The sequence below is a fragment of the Oncorhynchus kisutch genome, unplaced genomic scaffold (assembly GCF_002021735.2).
Source record: "Oncorhynchus kisutch isolate 150728-3 unplaced genomic scaffold, Okis_V2 scaffold845, whole genome shotgun sequence".
NCBI lineage: Eukaryota > Metazoa > Chordata > Actinopteri > Salmoniformes > Salmonidae > Oncorhynchus > Oncorhynchus kisutch.
Window position 1 is genome coordinate 117,501 of NW_022262790.1, and position 21,799 is coordinate 139,299.

The 21,799-nt window shown below is 46.9% G+C and overlaps 1 protein-coding gene across 3 annotated transcripts in view; it reads right to left on the reverse strand.

The window, feature by feature from the left end:
* Positions 1-13,813, reverse strand: part of hipk3b (homeodomain interacting protein kinase 3b) — a 71,107-nt gene extending 57,294 nt beyond the window's left edge. For 2 of the 3 annotated variants that reach the window (XM_031816645.1, XM_031816644.1), the window contains exons 1-2: positions 13,658-13,813; positions 10,404-11,682 (exon numbers count right to left, since the gene is read on the reverse strand). In XM_031816645.1, the coding sequence (XP_031672505.1) occupies positions 10,404-11,682; positions 13,658-13,673 (1,295 nt within the window). In that variant the 5' untranslated portion in view covers positions 13,674-13,813. The remainder of the gene's footprint in view (positions 1-10,403; positions 11,683-13,657) is intronic. The other variant, XM_031816643.1, reaches the window with a different exon arrangement.
* Positions 13,814-21,799: the final 7,986 nt, after the last annotated feature.

Consider the following 21,799-nt stretch of genomic DNA (forward strand, 5'->3'; position numbering starts at 1 on the left):
AAACTAATTAAAAGTGCCAGACCAAAATGGCTACAGGGTTTTAAAAGGGGAAAACAAAATAAAAAGTAGAGTGAATCACGTCTGAGGGCCCAGGCAAAGGCCCCAAACGTGGAAGTCTGAGGGGGTGAAGAAACCACACTCCCATTCAAATAGACTCCACGTGAATATTTCCACCCACTATGTGGACACAGACACACACACTCCCATCCAGACTGCAAACACATTGCAAAACAGCTGACGTTGGAGCTGGTTGACCTTGAACCAGAAAGCACGCTCTCTCTTGCATTTCACCCGGCCCATATTTTGCTCCGGCTGCCAGCGAGCTTCACCATCTATAGAAGTCCAACGGCGCTGGTCGCCTTCCCATCAGCTATTTTAAGCAACCTCTCCACCCCTAGCCTTCCACCTCCTACCCCTCTCTGCCTTCCACCTCCTCTCTGCCTTCCACCTCCTCTCTGACCTCTCCCTCCTACCCCTCTCTGCCCTCTCCCTCCTACCCCTCTCTGCCCTCTCCCTCCTACCCCTCTCTGCCCTCTCCCTCCTACCCCTCTCTGCCCTCTCCCTCCTACCCCTCTCTGCCCTCCACCGCCTACCCCTCTCTGCCCTCCACCGCCTACCCCTCTCTGCCCTCCACCGCCTACCCCTCTCTGCCCTCCACCGCCTACCCCTCTCTGCCCTCCACCTCCTACCCCTCTCTGCCCTCTCCCTCCGTATGTCTGGGAGATCCTCTAACCAGAGGAGCAGCGACAGCAGGAGGCAGGATCATTATCATTATGTAATGTGATGTTAGGGTAGACCTGTGCAATTCTCTCATGGCCAGGCCCAGAGGTTTACCAGGGAGAATAATCTGTAGCAGTCCTTGCCTTGTCAGGAAACCACTTCCACAACCATTCCCTGGGGGATAGTGGTCATGGTGGCAGATTGGAAGCAACCAAAGTATTGAATCATATGATTAGGCAGGCCAATAGGTCTAGCCAATGGGAAAGGCCAAAACATTCCCTGGATCCACATACTGGTAAAGACTACGCTGTTCAACATTGAGAGAGCCAAGGGCCTGTTCAACATTGAGAGAGCCAAGGGCCTGTTCAACATTGAGAGAGCCAAGGGACTGTTCAACATTGAGAGAGCCAAGGGCCTGTTCAACATTGAGAGAGCCAAGGGCCTGTTCAACATTGAGAGAGCCAAGGGCCTGTTCAACATTGAGAGAGCCAAGGGTCTGTTCAACATTGAGAGAGCCAAGGGCCTGTTCAACATTGAGAGAGCCAAGGGCCTGTTCAACATTGAGAGAGCCAAGGGCCTGTTCAACATTGAGAGAGCCAAGGGCCTGTTCAACATTGAGAGAGCCAAGGGCCTGTTCAACATTGAGAGAGCCAAGGGCCTGTTCAACATTGAGAGAGCCAAGGGCCTGTTAAACATTGAGAGAGCCAAGGGACTGTTCAGTATAGTATAAACATCTGCAGTATAGCCCGGTACAGAACGGGTCTGACAGTATAAACATCTGCAGTATACCCCGGTACAGAACGGGTCTGACAGTATAAACATCTACAGTATACCCCGGTACAGAACGGGTCTGACAGTATAAACATCTGCAGTATACCCCAGTACAGAACGGGTCTGACAGTATAAACATCTACAGTATACCCCGGTACAGAACGGGTCTGACAGTATAAACATCTACAGTATACCCCGGTACAGAACGGGTCTGACAGTATAAACATCTGCAGTATACCCCGGTACAGAACGGGTCTGACAGTATAAACATCTACAGTATACCCAGGTACAGAACGGGTCTGACAGTATAAACATCTGCAGTATACCCCGGTACAGAACGGGTCTGACAGTATAAACATCTGCAGTATACCCCGGTACAGAACGGGTCTGACAGTATAAACATCTACAGTATACCCCGGTACAGAACGGGTCTGACAGTATAAACATCTGCAGTATACCCCGGTACAGAACGGGTCTGACAGTATAAACATCTACAGTATACCCCGGTACAGAACCGGTCTGACAGTATAAACATCAGGATACAGACCAACAGTTCCCTTTTCTATTTCAAACAACCTGGATGCAGTGAAGGAGGGAAAGTCCACTAAAAGTCATCAATTGATTTTGGGGGAATTGTAAACGGCAAACTGCATGTTGAGGGGAACTTTCTCCATTTGTTCAACTGAATTAATATTGTGCTTTGTTCGTGGCATACATGATATCACTGCCCCGCTTGCCTTGTGAAATGACATCCCCCATTAGGTTGAATAGAAATCTTCATTAAGTCAGCTCTTCAGACACAAAGTACCACTGGTGGGCGAGGCTTATCATTCTGTGTAATCCTCCATTGACAGTAGGCAATATACTGCTCTAAAATGTTATCTGAAGATAAAATGGCTGGTGAGAAGGACTTGGCGACCTGTGCTTTTGATGGGTTGAACTGGCAAATGGAGGAGAGAGCAGCTGCACACTGTATTTAACTTCCTGCCAAAAGTCACTAAAGTACAGTGTAGGGCTACAGTGAGACGTTTCTATTTTGAGACACTTCCTCAAATATGGTGCATTTACCAGAAGTGAGTGAAAGGAGGCCTGTGTGTGTTAGGGTGTGTGTGTGTGTGTGTGTGTGTGTGTTAGGGTGTGTGTGTCAGGCTGGGTTGTGTGTGTGTGTCAGGCTGGGTTGTGTGTGTGTGTGTCAGGCTGGGTTGTGTGTGTGTGTGTCAGGCTGGGTTGTGTGTGTGTGTGTGTGTGTGTGTGTGTGTGTGTGTGTCAGGCTGGGTTGTGTGTGTGTGTGTCAGGCTGGGTTGTGTGTGTGTGTGTCAGGCTGGGTTGTGTGTGTTAGGGTGTGTGTATCAGAGAGCAGAGAGATGAGCTGAAGCCAGAGGATGTTGTGGGAGACTCTTCTGCAGCTGACATGCACACCAAGAGAGTCAACCAGACTGAACTATCAGACTAGAGAAAGCAGATATGGTCATCAAAGTGGTAATGTACTGCAAACTCATTTCTCTTCAGTACACACATCTGGATATAGCTTGAGCATTCTTGTTTAAATGATTCATTCAAGAGATGTCTCCCCTGAACACAGAAATACACACACCTGTCAACAAACTTAGACCTATTCTGTAACTAAACTCCTAATGTTTAGCCTGCTACTGTTGGACAACTAGAGGGAAGACAAATGACAGACCATGAGAGATCATCACTCCTTTTTATTACATACACGTTGCTGCAGCTTCCCCATTCATACTGAACTGCTATGAACTCTGTATGAATGGCTACTAAAGCATAGGACTACATTACCCACAAAACCTCACATTCACGTATGACTGTGAATTAAACACATTTTTCTTTATTTGTGTACGGCTCTTTATCATTTGTGAAATTGTAAAGTTCTGCGGTGCTGTATGATGAATTAGACCGTTCATTTCTCTCATAACACCGTCCTTAAACCTGTGTCAAACAAAGAGCTGTGGGACTGCAGCCAAAGTACGATACCACACCTACAGAGAAGCAGCAGTAACAGGCCTAGGCTACACAGAGATACCACACCTACAGAGAAGCAGCAGTAACAGGCCTAGGCTGCACAGAGATACCACACCTACAGAGAAGTAGCAGTAACAGGCCTAGGCTGCACAGAGATACCACACCTACAGAGAAGCAGCAGTAACAGGCCTAGGCTACACAGAGATACCACACCTACAGAGAAGCAGCAGTAACAGGCCTAGGCTGCACAGAGATACCACACCTACAGAGAAGCAGCAGTAACAGGCCTAGGCTGCACAGAGATACCACACCTACAGAGAAGCAGCAGTAACAGGCCTAGGCTGCACAGAGATACCACACCTACAGAGAAGCAGCAGTAACAGGCCTAGGCTGCACAGAGATACCACACCTACAGAGAAGCAGCAGTAACAGGCCTAGGCTGCACAGAGATGCCATTTGAATAATCAAGTCATCTATGACAAGCATGCGGTTTTCTAGTGTTCTGAAGAACGCCAGTCAGGTCAATGCAACTAATCTCACCTTAGTGAGCAGGAATCTACAGACACTGCATACAGAGAGGGAAATGGACAACCCAGAACCAAGTCTCCCATTTTAATATGTTCAGGCAGCATGAATTATTCTAATTAAATGTAAATCCCCCTGTACTAAGACATGTAGCTGCCGTGTGACAGTCATTCTACAGTACCTTCCCTTTTCCACCAACCCAAACATTACTAAGAGACGAGGCCACATCTAAATGACATAACAGCCTAATACTGTCCTAATACTGTCCTAATACTGTCCTAATACTGTCCTAATACTGTCCTAATACTGTCCTAATACTGTCCTAATACTGTCCTAATACTGTCCTCTCTTAGGAAGTGTTTCTTTTTGTTGTTGTTGTGACTGACTCAAAAACTACGAAACAGAATCAACTCACAGAATAGGCTGCAACAAGCAAATAGGCTCATTTGAAATAAATGTGGCAGTCTTTTCTTTTGAAACGTCTGAGAACCAAACAGAAGGTCTCGCCGTCTCTGAGATGATACCACAGAACATGATTAGGCTACGTGATACTGGCACTGACAGACGAGCCGATGGTGTTCACTTCCACGAGAGCAGTTCCAGGAACTGCCTTTAGCTGACGAACAGCATCCATCTGTTCCCTATGGATACAACTTAGCTGAACATTTTAAAGAGGCCTGTTCAGCCTTTCTCCGATCGATTCACCTCACTTTCGGTTTGAACTTGCAACGCGTAATTGAATGAGATACCATCAAAATTCCATCCTCTGTTCATACATCAAACTAAATCGCCCATCAGTTCATTAGACAAAGAGAGAAACCTCAAATTCCCAAGTAATAACACTACTATTTAAAAGGCTCGCTTTAGAGTCTAAACCAGTCCAAAGAGAGGTACTCACCGGACACTAAGACATAACATTAGGAGTACAAACTAATCCCCGACTCCTTCCATCTCACTTAGAGGAATTAAACCGCTCACTCAGCCAGTGACTACCATTAATCAAACGAGGGCAGGGGAGACTCTCAAAGATGAGATCCACGGCTTTCAGCACAATTTACCACCCAATATGTCCTCGCATACGTGGTCTGCTGGCCTGGCACCTCACATGAATTATGCATTCAGCTAGCCCAACAGTCATTCCTCAGATGATCAGGCCCAGTGAATTGTGAGGAGACAAACTTTCCTCAGTAAGAGATCAATGACGTCATCACTTTTAGTCATGTGTACAGGGCCTATAAAAATGAGAATCATACCACAGAACGTCTGGCAACACCACCCCTGTGACAAATGCAGAAATTGAAGATGGAAGATGAGAGAGTTGTTATATAACATGAAAAGTCAGTCAGCACATCACAGGCCCAGGAGACTTGAGAGGGAGGCTACACTTACTGGAGTCTCATTACTGACTCTGCACACTCCACCCCACAGTCTGGTTTATACAGACGCACCGCTTTCCAGGAAGTAGTATTGTAGTTACATTTTTGTAGTCTTTTTTTAAATGGTTTTCAAATGGGCAAAAAACGAAGCGGAATGGTCTTTAACATAACTTCATAAAAGGCATCTGGCAGAAGTAAATTCCACAAACACTAAATATCATTTTCTATATATACTGTATGTTAAATGACTGCGTTGTGATGAATGTGATGATATCGTCACCAAGCCCATTCAAAAGGTTGACCTGGGGCATCATCACTTGCACAACGTTTTCAGAAGTCAAAAGTGGCAGTTGATGTTCAAAATGAAATGACTGACCGGAGTCAACACCAATCAGATATCAACAGGGAGGGTCTCAAAGACAACTGCCTGGAGTAGGATGATGGGCTCTGCTTTTGAGGGCAGGGGAGGAGCTTACTGGGGAACCAATTGCATCACCTTAACAGCCAAATGCAAAGTAATGCCGCACAGACAACTGGAGTCTAGTCCAGGGCAGTAAGATGCTGGTATGGGCTCAGACAGACTGTGTCATCAGATTTAATCAGAGAGGGAGCAGCAGGGGCATGTGGGGATTAGGCGCCCACACCTACGTAACGACAACATATTATCTACCAGGTGCCAAGTCTGCAATACAGACAACAAGTACAGTATACTCCAACTCCCATGGGGCTTTAGGAAAATGTATCAAACTCTGGAAGCACGCATGTATGTTCCCTAAAAACCTGGAAGCTCTGTGTGTTTAGAGCAGGATACACAGCAGGGGTGTATTCATTATGTCGTGCAAAAGAAAATGTTTATTGTTTAAGAACAAAACAGAAGCAAGCACAGCAAACGGAATAAAACGGGGAGGGACATACCAGAATTTGTCCAATAGAAACTCTAGTTTTCGTTGCAAAACGTTTTTTTTGTTGTTTGGAGTAAACTAAATGCAACAGAATCCGTGTAATGAATACACCCTAGAGCTCTCCAAGATTCCCCTGGACATTCCTGACATTTTCACCAAGGGAAAAGCTGACAGACTGTTGATCTCTGGGACACAAACAGACACTGCTGTCTGGCTGCCCCGGTTCCTCTGGATACCAGGTGTGTCAGTGGACTTGAGTTACTGTGCTGTGGATGGGCTTGTTGTGGCTCTATTGAATTACCAGACAACGATGCTGGACACTGTACCAGACAGACAAACTACTCTGAACTGACGATAGGTCTACAACATGCTATATCTATAGGGTGTGTGAGTGTTGGTGTGTGTGGTGTTGACTTCAAGCCTCTCCAACATGCCTTGAGAAGACATGCAGCAAAAAGTTGGAATTGGAATGAGATGACGCACATGAATTTGAGCCGTGTGAGTCAGTCCCTAGTGGCTGACCTCGTCTCTGTGAGAGCCAGCAGAAGACCCAGGGCTGGGAAAGATACACGGGATGAGGGGATTTTAAAGTGAAAATTAAAATACGCACAGGACTTCATGTCTCTGTTGTGGCACAGACACACTCAATTGAAACGTTACTTTTATGCTGTCACTTTTACAACGGCTTGCAAAAATGACAGCCTCCTTCTTGGGTGTTGGTCTGTTCAATAAACATGTCAAATAGCAAACCACTAGCAAACCAGACAACAGAGAAGCCTAGCCTGTGTTAGGCCCACTTACTGAGGACATGGCTGCAGTGCCCACGGGCCCATTCTCTCCCCCTCCTCCCCCCAGAACCAGAGCAGAGACTTTAATTAGAACTGGGTAATTAGAAACATCCATCCTCGTGCAGTAAGGCTGCCTGATGATGCTCTTCTGAGGCAGTGGAAAACAGGAGAGCTGCCAGGTCCTCCACCAGGCAGACCTGTGCTACCACAACAAGGAGAAAAGAATAGGCTGCTACTTCTTCTACCTCACAGACCACAGTGGATGAATTGAAGGAGAAACCCAGTCTGTGATACTCAGGCCTTTTCAGGTTCAGTAAAAAGGTGCTTCCTAAACCGACTGGATTCAGCATTAAAGCCTTCATCACCACCACAGAACAGGATCTGGTACCAGAGCAGCCGGAAGCTCACGGTGGCTAATGCAAGACATTATATGGTGCAGCCAGCTATGATAGAACCATTACAGTCATTAAATTAGAACGACATTTTACAAGACAGAGCTCTGTGCTGTTTAACAGTCAAACCATCCCCCCTATATATAATGTATGTGAATCACTAAATAGGCCTAGCTGCCCCTATGAGATGTTCTGAGAGACAGTACAGTGCTTTCTATTTAAGGAGAACAAATGTATTTTCCGGTCACAAAAACAAGTCATCCTGCGTGTTCTTCCTCCGACGAGACCTCTCAGGAACTGAGTACTGAATGGGGCTTCACTAAACATCCTCCTCCTCACACAAACAGCCTGCCAGCACAGCAGCTACGAGGTAGAACCCACAGACCACTGACTGACACAACCCATTACGTAACAGTTCATATCATTTCAGGGCCCTGTTTCTCAAAGCTAAAACTGCCGGCGCCCATAGGGTGCTGCCAAGAGTCATTCTTCTGGTGAGTTTTCCGTTGGCCTGTCCAAGAGCAGAAGAAACATTATTGTCAACATAAACAAACCAGATAGGCTGCCATGCTACGCATCAGGGTTCGTAACAGAGTTACGTTCAGGAGGCGTTGGGCTGAGAGAGACGTTGTTCATCCTCAAATGGTTAGCATGGTCTGTATGCAACATGGCCTCACGCTCTTTACACAACATTCACATTTCCTTCCAAGGGAAACACTTATACTGTACAGATGCAGTGGGTCTTTCTGCTCTTCACAGATATTTCATCAAACGGGTGTAAGCCTTGGCCTGTGCATTAAGCCTTGGCCTGTGCATTAAGCCTTGGCCTGTGCATTAAGCCTTGGCCTGTGCATTAAGCCTTGGCCTGTGCATTAAGCCTTGGCCTGTGCATTAAGCCTTGGCCTGTGCATTAAGCCTTGGCCTGTGCATTAAGCCTTGGCCTGTGCATTAAGCCTTGGCCTGTGCATTAAGCCTTGGCCTGTGCATTAAGCCTTGGCCTGTGCATTAAGCCTTGGCCTGTGCATTAAGCCTTGGCCTGTGCATTAAGCCTTGGCCTGTGCATTAAGCCTTGGCCTGTGCATTAAGCCTTGGCCTGTGCATTAAGCCTTGGCCTGTGCATTAAGCCTTGGCCTGTGCATTAAGCCTTGGCCTGTGCATTAAGCCTTGGCCTGTGCATTAAGCCTTGGCCTGTGCATTAAGCCTTGGCCTGTGCATTAAGCCTTGGCCTGTGCATTAAGCCTTGGCCTGTGCATTAAGCCTTGGCCTGTGCATTAAGCCTTGGCCTGTGCATTAAGCCTTGGCCTGTGCATTAAGCCTTGGCCTGTGCATTAAGCCTTGGCCTGTGCATTAAGCCTTGGCCTGTGCATTAAGCCTTGGCCTGTGCATTAAGCCTTGGCCTGTGCATTAAGCCTTGGCCTGTGCATTAAGCCTTGGCCTGTGCATTAAGCCTTGGCCTGTGCATTAAGCCTGACACGTCAAATATTTGCCTACAGCCAGTTCCTTGCTCACCATGACATCTTGACATATCCTACAGACTGGTGACGGTTCAATCCTAACCCAGCCTCACCATGACATCTTTACATATCCTACAGACTGGTGACGGCTCAATCCTAACCCAGCCTCACCAGGACATCTTGACATATCCTACAGACTGGTGACGGTTCAATCCTAACCCAGCCTCACCAGGACATCTTGACATATCCTACAGACTGGTGACGGCTCAATCCTAACCCAGCCTCACCATGACATCTTGACATATCCTACAGACTGGTAACGGCTCAATCCTAACCCAGCCTCACCATGACATCTTGACATATCCTACAGACTGGTGACGGCTCAATCCTAACCCAGCCTCACCAGGACATCTTGACATATCCTACAGACTGGTTACGGCTCAATCCTAACCCAGCCTCACCATGACATATCCTACAGACTGGTTACGGTTCAATCCTAACCCAGCCTCGCCAGGACATCTTGACATATCCTACAGACTGGTAACGGTTCAATCCTAACCCAGCCTCACCAGGACTGATAACAATGTGTGAGATGTTCACGAACTCATACAGACAGTTATTGATTTTTTCCCCGCCTCATTGTGTTGCAGTCTGTTTTCAGAACACTGTTTCCTTTCCCAGGCTGAGGGGACGTGTGCAGGCTACCCCCTGCCAGTAATGCTGTGGGGTCACATTTTTTCACAGGTCGTGGTATGCGGCTCCTGAACACGCAGGATGTTAGGCAAGAGAGGAAACATATCCTTGTCTGATCTCAGAAGGGCGTTTTTTGTCATGGTAGGGCTGCACGATATGGGCAAAAAAATTGAATTGTGATTATTTTTTTATTGCGATTGTGATTTGGCTTGTGATAAAAATCCAAACACTTGGGTAAACTGTTAGAATAATTTAAAAATCATTTATTTTAAAAAGTAAAGTGGACCGCAGCATCGTTCTTGTTTGGAACAATCGGTTTGACTGCATTTGACCTAACAGAACAGAGCGCAAACTTAGTGGATGTAAGAGGAGGAACTACGATCCTTGAGGGCAAGCCTTGCTGTGTGTGGAAAGTAGCCGCAGGAGAAAAACAGGATTAAACTAGAAAAACGGATGTTACACACGGCTGAGTGGCATTTCAAAATATTGCATGTGATATGGATATTGAACATGTCCGTATTGTGATTGATGTAAAACCATTGTGCAGCCCTACCTCATGGTTGCCTATATGTGGACACCAGACAATTAGATTTCAAGATGATCTCAGCTCCCTACCAGAAGCTCCAGCATATCTGGGAGGATATGTCATTACTCTTAAACTTTAAGGATTTACTGTCAGAATTTGATCATCCTGGCCTCTCCTGCGCTGACTCACTGACTTATTATAGACAGCCTGTATTGTACAGAAACAACTCAGCATTGAATGTGTAACCCTCCATCCCCAACCTCTGTGGACACTGACCTGTAGTACCGGGACTGGAGGTATGTGGAGCACACAGCCTTGGACACGTGGCTGGCTGAGCCAAAGTCTATCACCTTCACCCTGTAGGGCTGCCTGACAGGGTCCACCAGCATAATGTTCTCCGGCTTTAGGTCAGCGTGGATCAGGCCCATGGTCTTCAACTTCCTCAGGGCCGTGGCCACCTGCTGCAGCACGGGTCGGATCACCTTCAGTGGCAGCGGGCTGAACTTGTTCTGCTTGAGGAAGTCATAGAGGTTCTGCTCCAGCATCTCAAACACCAGGCATGTGTGGCTGCGGTGCTGGAAGCACTCGAAGGCCCGCACCAGGTTGTGCTCATCCGCGTTCTCCCCGCTCAGCCGGGCTAGAATGCCCACCTCTATCTGGCCCTGGCGCGCGTATGACGGGTGGTTCTTCAGGATCTTCACCGCCACCACCTCCCCAGTACCCCTCTTCCAGCACTTTACCACCTGTCCGAAGGTGCCGCGGCCCAGGAAGTCCAGCACCTCGTACGTGTTCTTCATGGAGCACAGGACCTCGTGCTGCACCAGCTGGTAGTCCCCATCACCCCCTCCTGCTCCGCCCACCGCTCCCTGTTTGGTTGGGGGTCCTCCTCCGCCCCCTACAGCCGTGGGCAACCCAGCTGGATTCCCCCCATTGGTCGTTTGCATCATGGCTGGCAACATGGACAGGTCCTCCACTATCTGCATGGTGCTCCCGCGGTTATCAAGCTCCTCGCTCTTACGTTTCAGCCCACATCGCTGAGCGCTGTCGGCCAAGTTCAAACCTCCACAATCACCCTCTTCCCAGTCACCTTCTGTCTCTTCCTTCCTACCTCCTCCTCTACCTTCCTCCCCCCTTCCCCCTCCTCCTGTCGCTCCACTACTGCTGCCTCCCCTGTCTCTGTCCGTCTGCTCCTGCCCCTTGCCCTGCCAGGAGACGGGCCCTGTGTCCTGGGGCTGCTGGGCCTCCTCCGGGCCTGTTCCTCCTGTTCCGTTCTGCTTTCTCCGTACCCCACGCACGGCCACCGTCTGTACAGGGAACTCCTGCCCGCCGCCACGCGTTCTCTCGCCCACTGCCAAGTCTCGGGTCGCAAAGGAGGGAGCGAGTCTGATCGGGTGCGCTATGCCAAGGGTTCTGCCGTTCAGAGAAGTCCGCGGTTGGGCTCTCTCATGGTACACACAGCTGCTGGGCTCCACTTTGACTTTCTTCACGCTGCAAAGGGCACTAGTCTGGGTTTGATAAATGTGTGGTGGGTAGATCCAGACTTGTGAGGCCATACCTGGACAGAGACATTCAAACGAGAAGAAAGACAACGTTAGCATATTATCAAAGCTTGATCCACCTACTTAGGGAACATCGTTTTGATGCTCACACCCACACAACATCATCTAAAATATTAAACAGCAACTGTAAAGGTTCTAACTATAGCGTTACTGCAAAGAGCAGTGTGAAAGGTCAAAGTGTCCTATGGTAATCCATTTCACCACGGACATGACATGTGATTTCAGTTAGGTCAACGAGGTAAGTGGCTATGAGGGGATGTCATCCAAATAAAAGGACACTGGGCCTAAATAAATGTAGGTGTATTTTCATGTATTCCTGCTGGATGAGAAAGTCCAGTCTGCATAGTGATATAAAAAGACCATGTCAACAAATGACTGGAGGCTGCCGATTGGCTGATTGATTTGCATAGTGAAAAGAAAAGGTGACCTTTCCAGTTGTTCTGAACAAGCTGCACACACACACACACACACACACACCCCTGTGGTAAAAAAACTACACTATACAGGCTAAATATCTTCTTCATAAACAAGACGGAAGCTTGAACGGCTTCACTGCTGCATTTGTGCTTTACACCACGGTGCCATTTCTCAAGAAAACGGTGGAAAAGTACTGGGAGGGGGACATTTTTTCCAAAGCCTGCTCACTCTGAATGTTTGCATGTGCAATTGCATAATATCAACACAAAATTCAGCAACACAGCCCCTCCATTAAAACATCATGAATGGAGATAAGCGAATTAGCAAATATAACCAAGCAACAATCTTGCCGAGTTCAGCAAGAACAACCAGAGGCTTCCACACTGCTCTCATAATGACACTTGCATCACTCTAGGGATGACATCACAGCTGACCTTTAGCCCGTTACAACCCCACACCAAACACCTCCACAGAAAGAAACCCCACTCCCACCACAGCCAGAGACACCAAGCTGACCAATCAAGCGCCTAGCAGAGGGAAGAAGATATGCTCCGGTGGAGTGTTCTAGAACACCCTCACCATTCCTGCCTCATCCACTGGAGCCCCCATACCACCTCCACCGTAGGGGATGACTAACTTCTCAAAAAGGTTTGGATGACCTTTCCCTGCCGTTACCATGCATCCCACAGCGGGTCTCTAGGCAACCGATGTGTTCGAAGAGAGTGGTTGAGAGAGAGAGAGAGAGAGTCTCAGAGAGAAGTGGGGGGGGCAGAGCCCTAGCATGGGGTCTACATGCCAGCCAGCTCCTCTCACATTACACAGCTCAGAGAGGAATGCTCCTCCCTCACACCCCCCTCTCATTTTGAGAGAAAAAAGAAAAACAAGAAGCGACCCCATCCCAGCAAATACCATGGAAAATATTTGGAAATTGGATGAGGTCTTCAGGCTTGGGCTAGTGAGGGACTAGGATAACGTGATACGTTTTTATTCATATTCTGTGGGATTTTTTTTGGGGGGGGGGGGGGGGGGGGGGTCTAAAGAGAGGTGGCAGCTGTGGCGGGTGGCAGGGCGCCCTGGCACAGTGACCTTATCAGAATAGCTGTCCGTGTGCCCTGCCTGGTGAGCCCACGACCTACTTCCTTTCATCTGGAGCCCGTCCAGTGACATCAAAGTGTCTCTTCCCTGTTGGCTCTTTGACTATAAATCAATGGTGCATTCACCTTGACGGATTTAGATGCAGAGCATGCTCGTCCCAAAGCCCCATCGCTAGACTGCTAGAGCTTCCAAAAGACAACCCTGTCTCACAAATAACAAGACTGTGGGTGGTGAGTCACAGACAGGGGCACACTGTCGAGTAGACAGCACCTCTCCAAAATGAGAAGAAAATAATTGTTCCCAAATTACACCTTCCAGATTTAGTGGAAGGAGCTATAATTACAGGTGCCAAATGAGAGAACAAACACCTCGCTCTCAAGTCCCCAACTTTTCAACGATAGCAGGAACATGAGGCTCAATAGCCAAGAATCGGAACTAACGTTCCTAGTCATTGCCTACCTGTCTTCACTCTCATTCTCCTCCATGTTAGGAGATGTTGTCCTCTCTCTGAAGTTCAGTGAGACACACCCTGATGATTCCCTCCATGGGAGTTATTAGGAGGACGGCGGAGAACTACAGTATACAGTCTGCCCGGGTTGTGCTCAGCAGCAGCAGTGCAAAGCAAAAGGGAACTTCAGAAGTGCGCACTATTCAACAGGCTACAATCACGTGCTCGCAGAAAGGGGAGCCTGCCAATTCCTGACTCGCTAGACTGACTAGGCAGGCAACACTGGGTAGCTTCTGGACTGCTTGTCGTTTCTGCTTTTCTACACACACCTTTTAGGCTTTAGCTTTATTCAGAGGTTGGCCTTGCTAGCAGGCCAATCGGAGAGGGAATTTACAAAATAAGAGCTTAACAAAATATTGTTAATAATAGTGTGCTGCTATCTTCCAGGCACTAATGCAGGGGTGTCAAACTCATTCCACAGAGGGCCTAGTGTTCCCTTTCAATTAAGACCTAGACAGACTAACTAAATAGTGGCATTAATCCATCAAAATCAAGTACAAAGGAGGGAAAACCCCAAAATATTAGGCCCACTGTGGAATGAGTTTGACACATTGTGCACTAATGTGATGAGGCACAGATTAGGGTAAGGTTGGTCAGAATAAGACCAAGTAGCCCTTCTCCATACACATAGTGTTCAGAACAAGCTCAAACTGGAGTGGTAGGGTGAGGACAGGAAATGGCTTTTGGTCCCGGAGGCCTACAAGTTGAGACTAACCCAGTTCCTAACAGTGGAATCAATGATTCCGTAATCTAACAAGTAACAGAAAGGGATGTGTTTAGTTTTGAATGACGGTGTCACATCAGTTGGCACCACAACAAGGCTTTCAGTCAGAGAATTAAGACAGGTCATCAAACAAAAGTAGAGACAATTCCATTTTGAATAGGCCATTTCAAATCCAATTGAAATATTCCCAGTTTGGCCTTTACATTACGGTAATGTCCCAAAGGAACGCTCCATTAAATTCCTGAATTGAAATTAACACACATGGAATCCACCCCAACTCTGGTTGTTGCTTGTCATGAATGGCAGAAACCAGCTTGGTCCTAAGAGAAGAACATCGAGCTCTCAGCAGTTGTGCCGTGTCACCACAGAGAACACTCATCATTGTGTGCACCATGTCCTGCTGTTCCTACAGTATGGAAAACAACCAAATCGCCCAGTAATCAGCAACACATCAATACTGGCCGCTCCACTCTCCTAATGTTCTGTATAGCCAGCCGATGACGTTAGACCTCAGCAACTGACACAGTCAAACCCTGATACAGATAACCTTATCTAAAACGTTAACCAACCTTTACCCCTCCTTCCTCATTCAACTCCAGCCATAGACAAACTACCGCCATACTATACATGATCTCTGCTCTGCCAAGAAGGGAGAGGCTAGTCACAACCTGCAGGGGTTAGGTGACTGCACAGGCCCACTGAGTATTACATAGGCCATCACATCGATCTCAGGCAGGAGAGCGCTAGCTTACAGGAAATGATGCTGCTCTCCTCATTTAGCCCCCCGAGGCAGGAGCAGACAGGTCGGTGATGCTTTCTGGAAGAAAACGAGAAGAAAAAACCTCTCCATTTCTCAAAAGAACATTTGACTCCCTGCGCCCTGTCGCTGACAGTGGCAGACAATTACTGCCTGAACGAAGGAGGAAAGAGAAAACAAACAGATGCTAGGAGGAGGGTGAGACTGCTCTGGAGCCTGAGGGAGTAGCTCTGGTGCAAGATGGATAGCGCTCCAGGAAGGGTGGTGTCCAGTTTACTGGCCTGATTAGCAGCCCACACTGCAAATATTAACCCAGCGGCCATCCCAGTGTCTGTCTGACCAACACCAGTGACTGGGAGAGGAACAGAGGGAGCGAGAAGCCAAATAGCTGCTCTGCTTGAAAAAAAAACACAGAACATAGGAAACACAACCGGGCTCCTCAAAACAACTCTCAACCCCTGTGGCAGAACAGTGGATCTGTTGAGGTTAACAGAAAGTAAAGGAATACAAGCAAAAAACATCCCAAAGTTTAATGCCGAACTGTCAATCACTGGGCCTGATATAGACTGATGGTAAAATCCCTCTCAGCTGACAGAGTTGTGTTAAATGATGTCGCCTGCGTCGTCAGTTTAGACCAAGTACTGACCGTTTCACATGAGCAGCCAAGCCTCCAGTCTCCCCGGTCTGAATGAGACCATGTGGTGGAAAAACACAGCAATCCTTGGCTGCAGTCGGGCTAACTGCTCAAATCCCCTGGCTTCCGCTTACTCAGACAATAAAGTTTCCAGAATCCTTCTTCAAGAAACCGGCAGACATTTAAAAGAGAAGAAAACATGCGTAAAGTCCGACCACAGGAAATGCAGGGCTGTCCCAAACCACTGCGGAGGGCCCAGCCTCCTCTAGAAAATCTGCTCAACGGAAAGCACCACACAGGCTGTGTTGATAACAACGGTAGGTCTGTGAGCCACCGCTCCAGCCCCTATTCTGAGCAGGCAGATAAGGCCTGTCCTATTCCTCCGACTGCTCTACACAATCAGGCCCTATGGTGCCGTTTGGTGACAGGGCACTGAGAATCAGGCCTTTGAGACACAATAATGCTATCAAGCAGCGACCATTTTCCCTCTAAATGGGCTTTTTGTGTGAAACATCAAACTGATAAGCTAGCGGAGCTGTAAGTGGACAGTGTATACTCCCGTTCTTAAACACCCTTCCCCCCCTTTAACAGGGGTGAATGCTTCTGGGACAGAAGGCGACTGATGACTCGGTTCGGACTTAGAATACGTGGACAACTACAAATACCTGGGTGTCTGGTTAGACTGTAAACTCTCCTTCCAGACCAACATCAAACATCTCCAATCCAAAGTTAAATCTAGAATTGGCTTCCTATTTTGCAACAAAGCATCCTTCACTCATGCTGCCAAACATACCCTTGTAAAACTGACCATCCTACCAATCCTCGACTTTGGCGATGTCATTTACAAAATAGCCTCCAATACCCTACTCAACAAATTGGATGCAGTCTATCACAGTGCCATCCGTTTTGTCACCAAAGACCCATATACTACCCACCATTGCGACCTGTACTCTCTCGTTGGCTGGCCCTCGCTTCATACTTGTCGCCAAACCCACTGGCTCCATGTCATCTACAAGACCCTGCTAGGTAAAGTCCCCCCTTATCTCAGCTCGCTGGTCACCATAGCATCTCCCACCTGTAGCACACGCTCCAGCAGGTATATCTCTCTAGTCACCCCCAAAACCAATTCTTTCTTTGGCCGCCTCTCCTTCCAGTTCTCTGCTGCCAATGACTGGAACGAACTAGCCTTCAGCTCAAAGTAATTGCACATGGTTGACCTTTGAACCAGGCGGGCATTAAATTGAGGGGTCGAAAAAAATAAAAAAATAAAGAACACACCTGTCCTCAGACCAAATAACCCAGTGAGGGGAGAGAAAGAAACTGTTTTGCCCGAGATGTGAAAAGGAGCAGGGCGCGAGAACTATAACAGCCCATTCTGGTGGAAAACAATTAAAACTAATTGTGGAAAACACATCGCCATGTTTAAGGACTGTAAGTAGGCTTAGTTGGGATTGAGGCAATAACAGGGTGCAAAGACACCCCGACTTTAAGAAAATCTAGGGGATGTTCTCCACATGGGCTTTTTTGAGGTTTGATTCATTTGGGATCTAGGCCTTTACAAAGCACATCTCTCTAGCTTGTCCCGCACACCAGTTATGCAAGCACAACCAAAATGTCAGTGGACCTGGTGGTTGGGGAAGAGAATGTGTAGTACACAGTTCTGTCACACAGTAAAAGTCCATTTGGTTCTCCAGCTCTACAGGTCAAGCGGTGCCTGGCCCACCCCTGGCTCTGGCCCACCCCTGGCTCTGGCCCACCCCTGGCTCTGGCCCACCCCTGGCTCTGGCCCACCCCTGGCTCCTCAATGTATGTGCCTTGGAAGATACAAAAAAATTGCCAAAACCTTCAGCAGCAAACAGAAAAAACAGGAACGAGGCTGTAATTTCACTTAGAAAAGAAATGAACCCCAAGATCAAACAAATTCCTCTAAAAGTTGGCTACATTTGGATCTATCTTATAAAGTGTTTATTTACGTTTTCTATATGTGGTAAGCAATAAAAAACAATATAAAGAGATGTTTCATTAGTAAAGGCCTTCGGGCTTTAGGCATCTTGTCAGGATCAAGGAGATAAGATACTGGGCCTGAAAGCAAAGAAACAGTGCAGGAGTCTCAGAGAATTCCTCTCATAAAAGACTGGAGGAACATTTCAGCTGAAAATGCTCTCAGGGGATAGTCCATCAACAACTGTCCAGCATCTCAACCCTGAGTGACTAGAGAACGACACCCAGATACCTTCCCAGAATATATCCCTGGCCCATCAGTCACAGTTGTTGGGTTATTTAGGCCCATCAGTCACAGTTGTTGGGTTATTTAGGCCCATCAGTCACAGTTGTTGGGTTATTTAGGCCCATCAGTCACAGTTGTTGGGTTATTTAGGCCCATCAGTCACAGTTGTTGGGTTATTGAGGCCCATCAGTCACAGTTGTTGGGTTATTGAGGCCCATCAGTCACAGTTGTTGGGTTATTGAGGCCCATCAGTCACAGTTGTTGGGTTATTGAGGCCCATCAGTCACAGTTGGGTTATTTAGGCCCATCAGTCACAGTTGGGTTATTTAGGCCCATCCGTCACAGTTGGGTTATTTAGGCCCATCCGTCACAGTTGGGTTATTTAGGCCCATCCGTCACAGTTGGGTTATTTAGGCCCATCCGTCACAGTTGGGTTATTTAGGCCCATCCGTCACAGTTGGGTTATTTAGGCCCATCCGTCACAGTTGGGTTATTTAGGCCCATCCGTCACAGTTGGGTTATTTAGGCCCATCCGTCACAGTTGGGTTATTTAGGCCCATCAGTCACAGTTGGGTTATCTATCCTCTTTGAATTTAAATTAGAATTTAAGTATTGCATTTGAATTTAAAATAAATGTCTGAGTGGACTACTAGACTTTCAAACTCTGTCTCTCTTCAGTAATTAGAAGTGAACCACTAAGGGTCTGGGCAACATGTGCCCTATGCCTCTTCAAAGACTATGGTCATATGGGCTTGTCTTGTGAGTGGAGGACTGCTAAAACAGACAGCCTTAAGGGCCCAGATAAAGCATCATGAGGTCCCGTGCTCCAGAACATAGAGGCCTTTATCCAATCGCATGGACAGTCACATTCAACAGTCACAGCAGAATGACGTGGCGTGTTTTGAGTGGTCACGTGGCACAAACACAGCAGTAAGTCCCTTCCAAAATGTACTACTACTGGCTGATAAACGCTAATGGATAAACAAACGCTGATGTGCAACAAACTGTATACAGCATGCCTCACTTAGAGACAAGGGAGACCAACAAACTGTATACAGCATGCCTCACTTAGAGACAAGGGAGACCAACAAACTGTGTACAGCGTGCCTCACTTAGAGACAAGGGAGACCAACAAACTGTGTACAGCGTGCCTCACTTAGAGACAAGGGAGACCAACAGACTGTATACAGCATGCCTCACTTAGAGACAAGGGAGACCAACAGACTGCGTACAGCATGCCTCACTTAGAGACAAGGGAGACCAACAAACTGAGTACAGCATGCCTCACTTAGAGACAAGGGAGACCAACAAATTGAGTGCAGGGCAGGTCAATACAGGGCGGTGACACACTGGACCAGTATAAATCTGCCTCAACGGGAGAGAACAGTCAAACACTCAACCTACAGCAGCTTATGTTGACACTGATGGGTGTGGAGCTTCTGTATGCATTAAGGACCATATGACCTCCACCTCACCAGCCACCTTAGACCCATTACAATTCACATACCACCTCCACCTCACCAGCCACCTTAGACCCATTACAATTCACATACCACCTCACCAGTCACCTTAGACCCACTACAATTCACATTTTGCCTCAACAAACGACACAATCGCTGTTGCTCTGCACACTGCCCTATCCCACCTGGACAAGAGAAATACCTATGTAAGGATTCTGTTCATCGACTACAGCTCAGCCTTTAACACCATAGTACCCTCCAAGCTCATCACTAAGCTCAGAGCCCTGGGTCTGAACCTCTCCGTGTGCAACTGGGTCCTGGATTTCCTGACAGGCCGACTCCAAGTGGTGAAGGTAGGCAACAACACCTCCGCCAGGCTGATCCTCAACACGCTCAGCCTCCTGCTTTACTCATGACAGCGTGGTCACGCACATCCCCAACTCAATCATCAAGTTTGCTGGCGACACAACAGTGGTAGACCTGATTACCAACAACGATGAGAGCCTACAGGGAGGATGTGAGAACTCTGGCAGAGTGGTGCCAGGAAAATAAACCTCTACCTCAACAACTAAGCAGCTGATCATGAACTACAGGAGACAGTAGTGAGAACACGCCTCCATCCACATAAACGGAGAGGGTCAAAAGTTTTAAATTTCTCTGAGTGCACATCACTGACAACCTGAAATGGTCACTTCGCACTTCCTCCGACACATTGGTGCGGCTGGCTTCGCGCTGTGTTAAGAAGCAGTGTGGCTTGGTTGGGTTGTGTATCGGAGGACGCATGACTTTCAACCTTCGTCTCTCCCGAGCCCGTACGGGAGTTGTAGCGATGAGACAAGATAGTAGCTACTAAACAATTGGATACCACAAAATTGGGGAGAAAAAGGGGTAAAATTTAAAATAAAATAAAAAAGGCCTGAAACACTGAAAATACAAATATTTAAAAAATAAATAACAAATTTATTTGACCTCACCAAATTGAGCTTTTTAGCCATTTCGGTAATGAGAAAGCCAAGTGGGGTGTTTGAGAATAAAAACTATTCTGGAGGAATATAAGCAAATGAATTAACTTCACTTCTAATACTCCTCTAGATGATGCATCATGGGTGAATAAACATTTATTTAAAAACTGATTGGAATTTTTAACAGGAACTTCAAAAAGTGTTACGTAATGAGACATGTCCACTGTGTTTGTACGTAATAATTGTTATAGTTTAATGTCAACTTGAATTAGTATACAATTTATGATTTACAGCAAAACATTGTTTATTTACATAAATTAGATTTTTCTAAAATAAAATTGTAAAAATTGACCAAAAATGTTATCCGTACGCATCTTCAGTAATGATAATTTGGCGTGAAAATGTACAAAATTCAGGCGAAAAAGTACAAATGTATTTAAAAAGACACATTGTCAAAACTAGGCATCTTAATCCTGAGAATGATAGTTGATTTTTTGCAGATGCATCGTGGTTTTGTAACTCAATTGCCTACAGACATGTTTAAAACCGGTTTCATGAGAATCCCCATTCTATCTGCAGGCCATTAGACTGTTAAACAGTCACCACGAGCCAGTACCCGACCCTAAACCTTAGCTGGCTAGAACAGTGACGACCACCTGTTACTCTAGCTTGCACATTAGAGACTGCTGCCCTATGTACATAGAGTCATTGAATACTGGTCATTTAATAAATGTTTACTTACTTTAAATGTATATACTGTATTCTAGTAATGGATCATCCTATATAACTACTACTATACACACCTTTTATTCATATACTGTCCACACACCACTCTTCGGAAAGTAATTCAGACCCCTTCCCTTTTCCACATTTTGTTACGTTACAGCCTTATTCTAAAATGTATTACATTTCATTTTCCCCCTCAATCTAACACAACACCCCATAATGACAAAGCAAAATGTTTTTTTTGTGTGCTAATTTACTAAAATAAAAAACAGAAATACCTTTACATAGGTATTCAGACCCTTTGCTATGAGACTTGAATTTGAGCTCAGGTGCATCCTGTTTCCATTGATCATCCTTGAGATGTTTCTACAACTTGATTGGAGTCCACCTGTGGTAAAGTCAATTGATTGGACATGAAGGCACATCCCTGTCTATATAAGGACCCAGAGATGACAGTGCATTTCAAAGCAAAAACCAAACCATGAGGTTGAAGGAATTGTTCGTAGAGCTCAGAGACAGTCGCAATCCTGTCTCGGAGATCTGGGCAGGGTACCAAAAAAAATGGGTACCTTCAATGCTGCATACAAGAACACAGTGGCCTCC